This window comes from Pipistrellus hanaki (assembly GCF_964339955.1).
Source record: "Pipistrellus hanaki genome assembly, chromosome: 4".
Taxonomy (NCBI): domain Eukaryota; kingdom Metazoa; phylum Chordata; class Mammalia; order Chiroptera; family Vespertilionidae; genus Pipistrellus; species Pipistrellus hanaki.
In genome coordinates, this window is record NC_140506.1 from 39,688,386 (window position 1) to 39,702,938 (window position 14,553).

General features: G+C 36.9%; 1 protein-coding gene across 2 annotated transcripts in view; it reads left to right on the forward strand.

The window, feature by feature from the left end:
• The window catches only part of ATG10 (autophagy related 10), a 179,142-nt gene that overhangs the window by 112,196 nt on the left and 52,393 nt on the right, over window positions 1–14,553 (forward strand). For both annotated transcript variants that reach the window (XM_084882173.1, XM_084882174.1), the window contains 2 exons: window positions 1,200–1,338; window positions 13,150–13,247. In XM_084882173.1, coding sequence (XP_084738299.1) covers window positions 1,200–1,338; window positions 13,150–13,247 — 237 coding nt within the window. The remainder of the gene's footprint in view (window positions 1–1,199; window positions 1,339–13,149; window positions 13,248–14,553) is intronic.

Below are 14,553 nucleotides of genomic sequence, written 5' to 3' on the forward strand. Positions count from 1 at the left end.
CTTGCTGCTGTATTAATTTTCTGTATTTGGATATTTATCTCAGTGATTTCTCTCTGGTTATTTAATTCACTGGGTTTAGCTGATAGGGTCTCTGGGAATTTAGTGAAAAACTATTTTGTAACTATCTCCAGTTGTGATTTATCTCCCCCAATGAACTGCTGGTGAGTGGGGAATTAGTAAAGCAGATACAGATCTGGAGAGTAGTGTGTGGCTTTACTTATCTACGCAGGGATCCTTATTTCATATTGATAAAGCTTGAAATCCTTCCTGTAGCTCTTTCTGATTGTTCATTGTCGCAGTTACTGTTGTAATGAGAGGTGCAAAGAGCCAAACCAACCTGCTTCTTTCCTTCTACTAAATTAATTTCAAAGGAAATTCTTCAATCCAAGTAAATAATGAATGTGGGTGGAATCAGATTCTGACTCAACATGTCCATTTAATTGCTTCTAAACGTTTAGATACATTCTTAAGAAACCTTCACACATCATTAAAAATTCAACCAGTAAAGAATGATGGGGTGAGACATGAACTGGCTCTAGCCATCTTTGCTCACAAAACCCCATTTTAAGTTGGCATTAATATTTGCCTTCCCCTCTATTATTATAAATCAAGATTTATTGTAGGAATATACCAAAGACAGCACAATAATAAAACAAATTCAGCACAGGTTTTGAAATGTACCTAACAAAATCAACCTCTTGCAAAATAACTTTCTTATTCAAAATGGAACTGGGAATTGTTCAGCACACAATGAATCATCTTTTGGCAAGTACAATAGAATCTTTAGGGACATTTCACAGCCTCTTGTTCAATTGTTAGGATGTTTTTAGCTTTCACAGGTAGGGAAGAAGGTAGCTTGTATAGCCATCATTTTGTTGCTAAAATTGAACGGTAAAGATTTTTCAGAGTTGCTGTAGTAATAGATCTTTTTGCCTTTTTTTTTTCCCTTCCTGTTTCTATGCCCAGAGCTGCTTTGTCTCTCAAAAGCAATCTGGAATTACTTAATGCTAATGTTTTCTGGTTTTACTATTTACCCAGGACTCAAATGATAAACATTAATGTGGGAAACTCCCTTTTTCTTACCTCATGGTTGCATATTTATTTAACTGTTATTCTGCAAGAAGAAAACTGCATCTTTCTCCAGGTTGATGGACTCTTTTTATTATTGACAAACATTTTGTTTTTGCTTTTGTTTCCAGGAGGCTTTAGAGTTACCCCTTGATGAATCTGAAGTGACTGAGGCCACAGCAGCAACCGAAGTGATTAAATATGAGTATCACGTCTTGTATTCCTGTAGCTACCAAGTGCCTGTGCTTTACTTTAGGGCAAGCTTTTTAGGTAAGACCATGTTGGAAGCTAAATGTAAATTCATAACATTTACATATTAAGGCAGAAAGCACACTTGGGAAATTATTCCTGAGAGGGGGAAAAAAATAGAGTTAAAAATAAGAAAACTGTGGGTGAGGTAAGGTTTTACCAGTAAATTTTCTCATGTTTTAGAAAGAGTATCAGGACTTCAGAGTGAATGATATCATCCTAGCCATAAGTCTGATCTTCAGATTCTTGGCCTCCTGCCCAGCGTTGACTAAGCCCCCTGGCCCTTTTTGCTTCACTTTAAACAAGTAGGAACAACTTAAAGCTACAAGGTTTATTTATTTCTAAATCTACAGTAAAAATTTCTTTCCATCTTAAGCGATCCCATGAACACAAAGCCCCTGTGCCTCTCCCCCCAAATGCTAATAATCGCTTCAAGAACTATTTATCAATGAGTTTAGGCACTGGTATTTCCTTTGGCCATCTATACATCTCCGGTGCCTTCACTTCCTGCAATGCTGTTACTCAACTCCTTCCCCTTGCCAAGAAGGTGGAACACTCTGTCTCCTCTGAGGCCTTTGCTAATAAAGCTTATTTGATCAGCAACCACAGAGTCTCCACTCTGCAGCACAGCGGTGGTGACTTTCCCCTCCATGTCCTCCAGCTAAACCGGGTCAGCCTTCCCAGGCCCTGCCAGCCCTGGGCTCAGGGACAAAAGGAGTCACCTCCCCAGGCCACCCCCTACTCTGCTTCTCCTTCTTTATCTGGTCTCCTCAGCAGCCTTTTGCATTTTGAACAGACTCCTAACTTTTTCTGGATACCTAAGACATCTGAATTTAGCCAGTGATATTTTATTTTTAATTAAAAAGTAGCTTAAGCTGCTTTGAATGTGTGTATTTGGTAGATTTAATCGCTTGCTGCCTTATATTGTTTAATGGTCTCTAATTTTGCGGTGTTGGCGGTTTAACAAAGCACTTAGGATTTAAAACACAAGAACAAATTCTCATAGGCTCCCTGGTGAGAAGATTTTAATCTGAGGTGCAGTTCCTAAGAACGGACAATTTGGGGTAAATCTTCAACATGGGACATGGGGAATTGAGGACACCGAGAGTTCAGTAACTCACAAACTCTTGCTGTGGATTTATCCATATGATCATGACAGAACTTTAAAGCACTCACTTTTTTGTAATTCGATTTGGTTTGGAGCCCAGAGGTTGAAGGAGGTGTCTTGTCAGTGAGCTGTGTTATACCGAAAAGTAGGAGGAGATCCATTTATTTATCAGGGGGGAGGAAAATGTCTTTCTTGGTTTTGGGTTTTCAGTGTCTCTTACCTAGTAGCTTTCAGATTCAAAGATATGTCGAGGCTGTAGGTAGAAGAAATAGGACACTACTTCCTCAGTACTGTATTTTCATATAATTAGTATTCACCATAAGCAGTTAATCACCAGAGAAGAGCTCCCAGAGACAAAACAAGTTGTTTAGCTTGTCAGCATTAGGGAATTGGAGGTGTTGAAACATGACTGCTTCTCGCTGGAAGTGGGTCTTGCCGAGGCTGCTGGATGAGCTCATACGTGTGCTTTGCACTTATGTGCCAACAGCTCCCCTTACAGCATAGCACAGTAATTGTTCCTGCAAGTCCAATTACATTTTAATGAAATTTGTGTACTTCCTAAGATCTTTTCTGCATGTTGCTTTTCCATTTCTTAAAACACACACACACACACACACACACACACACACACACACACACAAAAACAAAACAAACAAACAAAAAAAAAACTCCAGCGTTCTTGGATTCTGTTTACATTCTTTTAAGGTTTCCTTTATTATGCTTAATAAAGAAAAAACAAAACAAGTCATCTGTTTTATGTAGAAACGTTCCTTGTTCTCCTCCCTCCCCATTCTGTGCTGTATAGAATGAGTATTAGAAATGCTTTAATTTCAGAATTCATTTAGTGCTTGTTCAGACACATTAAAATATCAAATTTAATCTTTGGAGAGCATACTGAATGTTTTCTTGTGGAGAAACATGACAAACGGTTCTTTCCTTTATCATAGTCTAATGATTTCTTTTCTCTTTTCCACCTAACTTAATGGGTGTTCTAAAAAAGTATCGCCCTTTACTCTGGGGTCATAATTTTTCACTTATTCCCCTCAATCTATTCCTTTTTCTTATGATATCTGATTTCTCTAGCTTTTCATCTGCTTGTTAAACATATCTCTGTCAGTGTGGTGACTAGATTCCTAGCATCTTCCTCATATTCCAGATCCAGATTTTTCTTTGTCTTATTCTAAAAGAGTTCGACCTAGAAAGGAGGGTGACTATAAAATTTCTCGCCCAGGGGTCTTTTGGTTGTTGTTGTTGCTTCAAAAATAGTTGAGTTAGCCTTGTTTTTGACAGATATTTAGAATTTCTTTTTCATTTGATTGCTATTAAAAATTAGTTCCTCTAGTTTGCTCTGAATTTTCTTCTAATATCTCTCTTTTTAAAGGAAAAGCAAATAATAAGTATTTTCATTTAAACTGACAGTACCTTTAAAAAAAAATCAACTGACTTGGATTCCAGAAGAAATCTTTATTTTGTTTCTTGAGATACAAATCCATTGAGCTGTAATTATCTCTTATTTCTTCATATTGTTGTATCCACCAGGCCAACTATTGCCTAAGACTCAGCTAACATGCCACTTGCTCTTGTCACTCTATACATATTGTATCATATATCAAATCACATGTAACATATCACATTGCATCATATCATATATCATGTTACCAGTTGCACCATAACAGACTTATTTGATTACTTGTTCCCTATAAAATGGTAAACTAGAAGTTAATGTTTTAAGTTAAAAAGAGAGAAGAAAATTTATATTGGGCACTTAAAAAGTGAGCAAGACATTTTGATACCCACAATATTAACTGTGGTTCAGTATCAGCAGATATTTATTGAATGAACCAATGAGGAATTTTTAATCATTTGTAACTACTGTGATGGGTTTATATGGAAGGAATTAAAGCTGTAGTCTCCAGGAGACTCCGGACACAAATCATCTATGTATTGTTTCTCTGTAGTCTGATATTTCTCAGAGATTATAGGATTAGTTGACTAAGGAGAATGGAAAGTCCTGAAGACTCAAAGGTGGGCCTCTAAACCAACAGAGCAGCTGTTTTACTTATATTGACACATGTTTTTACTTGATCTTTTATGCAGACAGCTACGCTGAGACAGATTCTGCTTCTGGGTGCCTCTCATTCCTAATACGTGAGCTTATAGGAACTCAGTTTTGTGAGGGTAACATGGATTTACAAGAACACCTATGTTCTTTCCATTGTTCCTTCCCCCCTGACTACTCTTGCCATTATGGGTTTGGGAGAGGTAGTGGGACATGCTTCACACCATTTACTACCCAGCAGTGGGTGAGAGGCATTTGAACTTGTCAAGTAGTAATAATGAGCCTGTATTTGAATAGTGCTTTGTAATTTATGAAGTCCTTTCTCACAAAGTATTGATGTCAATGACCACTGATTATTGTTTTTACTTTCCTATTTTCTAAGTACACAGTATTTTAAATTATTTATATCATGCCAAAGGCTTCTATTAACTCCCCATCACCTTTTAGGAACATGGCTTTGGTCAAAAGCTGATGGAAAACAGAAATCTGGTAAAAACTTACCTACACTTACTGCTTTGACCTCACCACGCTTCTAAGCTTATATATTTTCCCCATTTCACTGATAGAACTAGAGACTTCTATATTTCAGCTTGAATTCTGATTTATTTCTTCTTTGTTCCTCCTCTTTTCCTTTGCTCTCAATCTCTATTGAAAAATAGACCAAGTGGTTCTCATTTTCAAAATAGTTAATTTTGGGGCTGACATCTGGGTTCTTCTTGGGAACCATTTTTGACGTATTTCTTTAATTAGTCAGATGGGCACTTTTGAATAAGGAAGGAAACATTTCTCCCATTCAGCAACTGAATGTCTGTTCTTTCTGTAGATCCATTCTATTATTGGCCCAGGGAGTAAGGGTATAGAATTAAAAATATAACCCAGATATTTTATGTGGAAGATCTGTCCACTTGTTATATGCCTGAAGGATGCTCATGGAGAAATAGGGCAAAAGAAATAGCCAAAGAATAATTTCTTCTCAAAGGCAGCACGAACCAAACTAAGATACAGGCCAGCACAAAGGACAAATAATGGAAAGTTTAGGATGAGAACAGTGCATGAATCATCAAGGAGGAAGAAGAAGAGTCTTGTCCATGCTTTGGAACAAGAGGAGGCCTTTGGAATGCAAAGAAGAGAATGATAGGGACACAGGAATAATGGGGTTTGGAGGAAGTAAGAGAAAAATAAAATCCATACCTCTGTCCAACAACCTGAAAGGGAAGGTAACAGGTTGGCTTTTCTGAAGAAGTTGGGAAAAGGAGCTGGAAAAAGGGAGAAGGGCAAGTCCCCAACTGTAGGCTGGAGGGAACATGGCATATTTGGGGAACAGGGAGAGGCCAGATTGCAGTAGGGATTTCTTAAGATGAATTGTGGAAGAAATGGGTGAAAAGATATTTGAGATCAAACTATGGAAGAGGTCATGGATGGGAAGGAATTGGATTGAAGGAGATTGAGCAGAAGTGATTGGGACCAGAGGAGGGATTTCCTAGAGCAGAAATTATGACTGAGTAAAACAGAGGAATAAATGAAGATGAAGAGAAATTATGGAGAATGAAGTTTTAGTAAAAGGAGTTTGGCTCTTTCTGTATTGTTAGCATTGTATTAATTTAAAAAATAATAATAATAACCTCTTAGAGAAAATGAGCTAGAAAGAACATATTTTCAGGGGGAAATTATTATTGCCAACAGAGGAAGAGTTAAAGCAGCTGATTGAACAAGGTAAAAAAAAAAAAAAAAAAAAAGTGGATTAGAGAGGTACTTAAAGACTGAGGCAAAAATGATTCTTGTTAATTATTACAATGAGCCAAAACCGGTTTGGCTCAATGGATAGAGCGTCGGCTTGGGGACTGAAGGGTTCCGGGTTCGATTCCGGTCAAGGGCATGTGCCTTGGTTGCGGGCATATCCTCAGTGGGGGGGTGTGCAAGAGGCAGCTGATTGATGACTCTCTCTCATCAATGTTTCTAACTCTTTATCTCTCTCCCTTCCTCTCTGTACAAAATCAATAATATATATATTTTTTAAATTATTACAATGAGCAGAAAATAGAAAATGGTTTGATAAATGATTTAATTTAGAGTCTTATGTGATTGTAGAGATTGCTTCAAAAAGTTCATATATGCCACTTATATTTATGTAAATAGTTAGTAAATCTAGCCAGACATTATAATGAAATGGAACATGAATTTGGGGAGATTAAAAGGAGATTCTAGAGACTAAAGTAAAATTTGAAGAGCAAGCAGTGAAACTTATTAGGAAAAAGAACGAAAATTATTTAATTAATACAAATATAGTCAAACTGAAAGGCCCAAATAATAGAGAAAATTTAATGAAAGTTATTTGTTCAATCATGTAAATTTTTGAAACATTATGGGGAATTAGGGTAGAAGTAGGATTCTAGGTTGGAACATATGATAGGAAAAGAATCTCATTGAAAAATCAAGCCCTGATTTAAAAGTGTGTTAAAGAAAAGGTGTTAGAGAAATGTGAAACAAAACTGCAGGGACCTATGTTAGTATAAAGCACCACATACTCCTGGCTGGTGTGGCTCAGTGGTTTAATGTCGACCTGTGAACTAGGAAGTCAGGGTTGGATTCCCTGTCAGGGCACTTGCCCAGGTTTCAGACTCGATCCCCAGTGGGGGACATGCAGAAAGCAACTGATCAATGATTCTCTCTCATTGATGTTTCTACTTCTCTCTCCCTTTTCCTTCCTCTCTGAAATTAATAAAAACATATTTTAAGAAACAACTGAAACCATTTTAGCTCAGTGGATAGAGTTTTGACCTGCAGACTGAAAGGTCCCAGGTTCGATTCCGATCGAGGGCATGTACCTTGGTTGTGGGCACATCCCCAGTGGGTGGTGTGCAAGAGGCAGCTGATCAATGTTTCTCTCTCATTGATGTTTCTAACTCTCTATCCCTCTCTCTTCCTCTCTGTAAAAAATCAATAAAATATTTTTTTTTTAAAAAAGAAAGAAGCACCACATACACAAAAAGCAACATATTTTAAATGGATCCAAAGGCCAGAAAAAGGACATGATTTATTCCCTTACTTGCAAGAGACTATACTTTCGCTTTGCTGGGTTAATGTCTGTCTGTGGTCCCAGAAGAAATATTTCTTTGCTTTCCTCTTGGAAAAATCAGCCCTGTTTAAAACATATATTAAAACATACATGAGTGCCTACTATGTGCATAGCACAAACACTCATTAGCTTATTCTAAAAATATGCTGAAAAAGACACTGCACAACTTGAAACTAATTTATTGCTTTTCTCCTTTAAATCATAGAGTTCTTCAAGTTCATGTAGGAGGTGTTATGCTAAGAAAGTGGAGACTACATTATCCATGGGTTGGGGTGGAATAGGGGTAGTTAAAATGCAGCTACAGGCATAAGAGATCCATGTTCTTGGAGTAAGGAGGTGTGAATAGAACCAGAAATCGAAGGGCTGAGTGCTAGGATGTCAGACCAACAAGCTGGATCAAAACCTCAGGATACTTTGAATAGGACTGAAAGTAGAATGTCTTCTGCTTTGGAACCAGAAGTTGCAGTGTGATGTATCTTGTGGTGTGGTCTTGATGAATAGTGGTATCTTAGAATTGATGTCTGGGGTGTCCTGTGAACCTAATGTTCTCTTGGGACATTTTATGATTTCTCAAGAAAGTCTTGTTATGTACTTCTGCTAGGTTGAGTGTTTCATTTAATTTAAATGAGAGGTTACAGCATCGTGCATTATTATAGTTTCTTAACACAGTGCATGGACAGTTTCAGGTGACTCAAAATTATTCCTCTTCGTGCTGCTTGCTGGGCATTTTTCTCATAAAAATCTATCTATATAAAAGGCTAATATGCTAAGTGTCCTTCCCACCTTCTGACCAGTCACTGTGATGCACATTGACCACCAGGGGGCAGACACTCAATGCAGGAGCTGTTGTGACGCACACTTACATTTTACAGAGAAACGGCAGCACATAACCTTGTAAGGTAGGAACTGTTATTATCAGGTGTAAAAATTGAGTTCTCAGAAAAGTTGAGTGATGCATTAAGGGTACATGGAAAACTAAGGAGTTGAGGTTCAAACTCTATGCCCGCCCCCATTTTTTTTTCTTACTGCTTAATGCTGTCATTTAATTAACAACTAAAATTTAAGGAACACGAGTCAATTAATTGATGCCATACATAAGTAAAAAGAATCTATATTTGAGGAATTTTTATTCGTATTTCCTAAGATTAAGAGACATACAAAATGCTAAACAATGTATGTAGGGATAAATAAAAATTGCAGAATTATCCAGCACAGTAGCTGATATAAATGCACATGAACAATTAACACTCATTTCATATCGCAATGTAATTTTCTCACTGAAGTAAAAATGAATTTTCCCCTTTGGTGGAGCATCATCGCTGTCTTACTGTGGAGTATGACATGAATTTTTATGTTTTCAAGCACTCTTGAAGACAATATGCTGAATAATGGCATATTTCATTTTGAAAAACCCACTCTTTTTATTTCTAGTGACCACAGTCAGAACATTATTCTTAAACTTACTCTAAATAATTTATACTTTCTGTAATCTTCATTTCAGGAGTTATGAGCTTTAGTGAAACCATGCACAATAAGATAAAGGTTACCTCAGCGTGCTTGTACTGGAGTTAGGTAGTGCTAGTGAAATATTTCACATTGTTATTTGGTTCATGAAAACTAATAACCTTGAGAAATTTAATTTAGAAAGCTGCACATTTTGAGTAATATATAGATTACTTGACATGTAGGTTATTATTCAATCGAGAGATTTTATATGAAAATGTTAAATTAAATGCTACTGGCAGTTGCTAAAGATTGTACTTTTTAATTATTCCATTTTTCATCCAATGTCTCCTCCTCTTCTTTTGTCATTGACATTTTAGGTTATTGACAGAACATTCCTTTAACTCAAATGTATAGTATCATTTCAGGTGATAGAGACACATAGTAGGCACACAGTAAATGCTTATTGTTAAATTAATGACCTTAATTTACCATGCTCACTTTGTGGGCTACTTCTGAAATTGTTTTGGCTTCTATTTCACTTTTTCAAGAATGCGCAGGATTGCACTGGCTTCTCAGCATCAGTGTGATTAATGAGATTTCTAAACATGTTCAAATTGGTGCTATCGAATATCTAGGGTCTGAAACTAGAGAGTTGTTGATTGAGTATGCTTATGTCTCCTCTGACTGAGGCCAGACAGAAAAAATAGACCCTCTTAACAGGGCTTAAAGTTCTGATTGAAGATACTTTGAACTGAACATGAAGGCATGATGTGTTACATGAGCTTGAGCAAGTACTTGTTTATGCCCACATTTTCACTTAAGCTAAAGATTTGTATATAGACAGACTAGATATAATATTACAACATTCTTAAAATGTCTGCCATATTTAATCTCTATTTTGTGAAGTGGCTCTTTATATGTTTGACTAACTCAGTGCAATGATTTCATTGGTATTTCTGAAGGCTCCATTTTGTTTTTGGAATAATTAGCCACAATCATATTTGAATACTCAGTAGTGTATGGCATGGATGAAGATATTGCTGATTAGGTTAAAAAAAATTAGTTGGTGTATAAAAGAATGCAAAACTAACTCTTATATGTCTTTGATCATGAAGGTGTGAGCTATGACTAAGCAAACAAATGATGAAGCCTCAGGAAAGGAATCCATATTACACCTTATTAAATCATTTTTGTTATATCTGTATGTGAGAGAGACAAAGCTCTATCACCCAGATCTTCTACAGTGTAAATGGTCAGCAGAAACTGGAGAGATTGACACTCTTGTCAAGGTAGCTTGCACAAGCACTCATTTAACTATCATTAATACGTGTTTTTAAATGTTTCTGTAAATGCAATAGAGAACTAAGTCACATCTATTCACAAAATACACTGTTCTGTTTATAGCAACTGGTAAGTAGCTCATGCATACAGGAGTCTCATCCATTTTTTATGTTTTGAAATCATCCAATTAGTTATTATTTTAAGTTGACCAGATCATTTTTTATTCCTGTATTTAAAGGTATTATATATATTTTTCCCCTCTAAATTTAGTGTTGTTTGAAAACTTATGTCACATCATCTCAGTTCTAGCATCAAATCTGATGCAAATATAACATTTGTTTTGGGTCTCCATATAGTTGCTGTGCTGCTGATCATTGCATTTTGGATGACTGTTTCTCACGGAGTATGCGGTTTGTTGACAGTGGGAATAGCCAAACCACCTACTTCATCCTTAGATATTGACTAAAAAATATTTTCAGGAATATAATTAAAATTATTACTAGATATTAAATTATTAGCAGATATTAAACCAGGATTCTTCTCTAGGTCTCCAAAGCCATGGTCTGTCTTAGAGGAAATGAAGTTAAGGAAGGCATTCTTTCATTGGTCACTTACTCAGTGCATATTAATGAAGCATTTGCAATGTGTGAGAGGCTGAGAACTGCCCATGGCAGGACTGCAGTGAGAAAGGATGGATACAGCCTCCGTCTTAGAGGCAGCATAGAGTAGCAGGGAGAGCATGGAATTATGAGTCCTGAGTCTTGCACTCCAGCTCTAGTGCAGTCATGCACTGGCTACATCATTTTGGCAGATGTATATCTCCCAAGACCTTAGTTGCCTTATTTATAAAACTAGTCATTGTATCAGCTCTAACATTTTATTATCTTATAACTTGATTTCTTCTAACTTTGACATCGGAAAATTATTTTGAAAGCATGTCATCTTTTTATAATTTGATTATTTCATTTGCTGTTTGACACTGAAGTCCTTAAACCCATTCTCCTCTTCTCACATCAACACACACATGCACACACATACACACACACACACACACACACACGTGGAATGTGCATATTTGAGGACGTGCAGTGCTTATCTTAAGGCCAAAGTTTGGCCCTACTCTATAAATGTGTTCAGAAAACAATATAACACAGATACTGAAGGCAGCTTGTTTTTAACTTGTAGCTAAACATGACATTCAAATGTTAATTGGATGAATAAATCTTGTTCATTTTACAGACATGGAAATGTCAATGGAATAAAACTATTTATCACACGATAATGGTCTCCTGCCGCCAGATAAATGCCAAGATGAAGATACTTATTGAAAATGTATCAAAATATTCTATTGCTATTTATTGAAAATAAAGGTTGAGGAAAAGTTCAACTTTTCAGGTCAAACATGAGAAATGCTCTGCCTGTGGTATTAGTGTATTACTATATCAAACACAATGTGCACGGTACAGAAACAGAGGGCAATTCTAAGAAATAATGGTCTCTAAAGGCCTGTTTCAGCTTTCAGCATTACTGGAATAGTGCAATGGGGGCTGGGAGGAGGCACCTAATATTTATTTAGCTCTTATTAGGTATCTAACATAGTCCTGAGTGTGTTCGCTGATGTGAGCCTCATGAGAACAAGATTTTAAAATAATTACCATCCTCATTTGCAGCCACACAGAGAATAAATGCAAACACCAGGATTCAAATTCAGCCCAGGCTCCAAATCTTTCTCCTAACCACCATATCTACAATTACACCCTAAAGTCTGAATACAATGCCTTTTAACGTAGTTTTGTTTTTTAGTAGAGTATTCCCCCAAGTTTTGTTGCATTTGGTAACCAAGTATTTCTTTGTGTCTAATGACTTAATATACTGATGACTTTTCTTTAAATGATATTGACCACCTGTCTGAGAAGCACAGCACACTTGTGAGTCTTGAGGACTTGATAGTTCTGGGTGGGTCAAGTAGCACTAGATTCTAGCAGTTAGGCCACCTTCTTTCTAGCAGAGTGTACTTAGAAGTGCTTAGGTTCACTCCCTGCTTCCTTTTCTGAACTTAGATGTCTATTTTTCCATTTCACTTATCTTCTGCCATGTGGTCTTCATAAAACACATTATTTGAGTGGTTTGAATAGTAAAGAATATAGGTGAATAATTTAAGTTGTTTAAACAAAGAAAAGGGGAATTAATGTTCACTAAAGCTTTTACTAATCTCAGGTTCCTTCACCCCTAACAGCCCTTTCTCCACCTGCACAAACACTGGGTGCTTATGGCCCCCTCCTCTGGACGGTCAGAGAACTGCAGTTTTTTTCTGGCAGTGACCTCCCAGTAGTTTAATTCTGATACACTATTGATATACTTGTCATAGTTTCCCTAGCTGTAAGGTAGGCTCCTTAATAGGAGAAACTGTGTGTTTTCCTTCTCTCTATTCCCTGTGGAATCCAACAGAGTGATTTGAACATTGCAGATAGTTGGTCAGTGAGAGAGTGAAAGAAGCATGTGTGGTCTCTGATTTTAAGGTCTACAGGAAGAATTAAGGCTTCAGAGGTATCCATAGTGCACCCTTCTGACTATGGGAGTCTGTCTTTCTGATCCTTTGCCTATGCTTGCATCTATTAGTTCTCTCTAAAACACATTTGGATTCAGATTCATAAAGGCACTGAAAGAGCAGATAATTTAGCTGCTAGATAATTACAAAGAAGAAAGACGTGAATGGTTAAATTTCCTTCAGGAAGACAGTAGTCATTCACCTAGCACTCTTGATTTTTTAAAAAGTCATAATATTCTCCTGATAGTTTTAGATAGACACCAAGCGCCACTGTCACACGGATTGCTGTCAGTCTTTCCCGTGCTCTTCTGCAGATGGGAGACCCTTATCTCTGAAGGACATCTGGGAAGGAGTCCACGAGTGCTATAAGACGCGGCTGCAGCAGGGACCCTGGGACACCATTACCCAACAGGTTAGAGGCAATTTTCATGTTATTGTATGTGATCCTTTCCTCTGCTCTTCCCTGTTTTTTTTTTCCTGTCTCACTCTTCTACCTACTTACAAGCTTCAATTCTAAGACAGTTTCCTTAAAAATAACAAACCTTCCAGACCCAGTCTTAGTTTAGCCTCCCTGTCATCAACTCTCATAAAAATCTGTAATTTTTTTATAGCGCTTATCACATTTTAAGTTATATATTTGGATATTTCAAAAAAATAATATCCATCTTTCATGCTATATGATGTACTGTCATGTGGACAGATCATGTCCATTTACCTTTCTTTTACTCCAGCACCAGCACAGTCCTTAAAATATAGTAGCTGCTAAATAAAAAGGTATTAAGTAAACGAGAATAGAAACTGAATTGGCATATACACTAAAAAATATAGTGTATATTTAGCTGGTGTCACATAGGAATATTTGCAAAAAAATTAACTTTTGATTAATAATAGCTTCGCAATAATGATTTAAAAAGCAGAGAAAATAGATCTGCAAAAGTACATATAAAAAGCAGATTTGCAAAAGTAGAGAAAAATAGATGTCAATCATTTATGTCATTATAGTTGCCTTGCTAAAATCAGCAGTTAATTATTTTAGAAATTTAAAAATACTCATCACCTTGCATCCAATCATAGTTTCCTTAAATATAATTTTTTCTTATATCAAAATCTTATTTTTCCAAGGCTCTGTTAAGCTCAATCAGAGCTTCCTTTAAAAATGACTTTATCAACCATTAACATTTTTAGGCCCTTTTATGTGTTTGATCATAATAATGACAGTTTACCTCCCAATCAACATAAGAATCCTTAGTATTTTATAAGTAGCATTTGACAATGATTACAAATGACTATTTTTTTTTAGGTTTTAATTGAGGACAAAACTAGATTTAAGTACAATATATGTATCTTTCACGCTGCCCCTCAAATTAATTTTTTCCTCTCTCTTCCCACTTTGACCCTCCTAGATCAAGCCCTGTAGCCTCGCCTGAAACACTTAGTCAAGCTTCCCACCCCTGGTCTTCTGCTCCTTTCCCCCTGCTCTGTACCGTTAGTCACATCTTCTTAAGCATGGCTGCTTCTCTCTTCCCCACCAGCAGAGCTGCAGTAGATTCCCAAAGGCCCATGGCATGTGGGCTAAATGCCTCCGCTGGCCCACAGGGGCTGCCACTCCCTGGCACTGACCTGCCCTTTCAGGCTTATCTTCTCCTTCCCTCCACACAGTCTCAGCTCCTGCCAAACCCAGCCATTCATTTCCCTGAACCCATCTTGTGCAGTTTGTT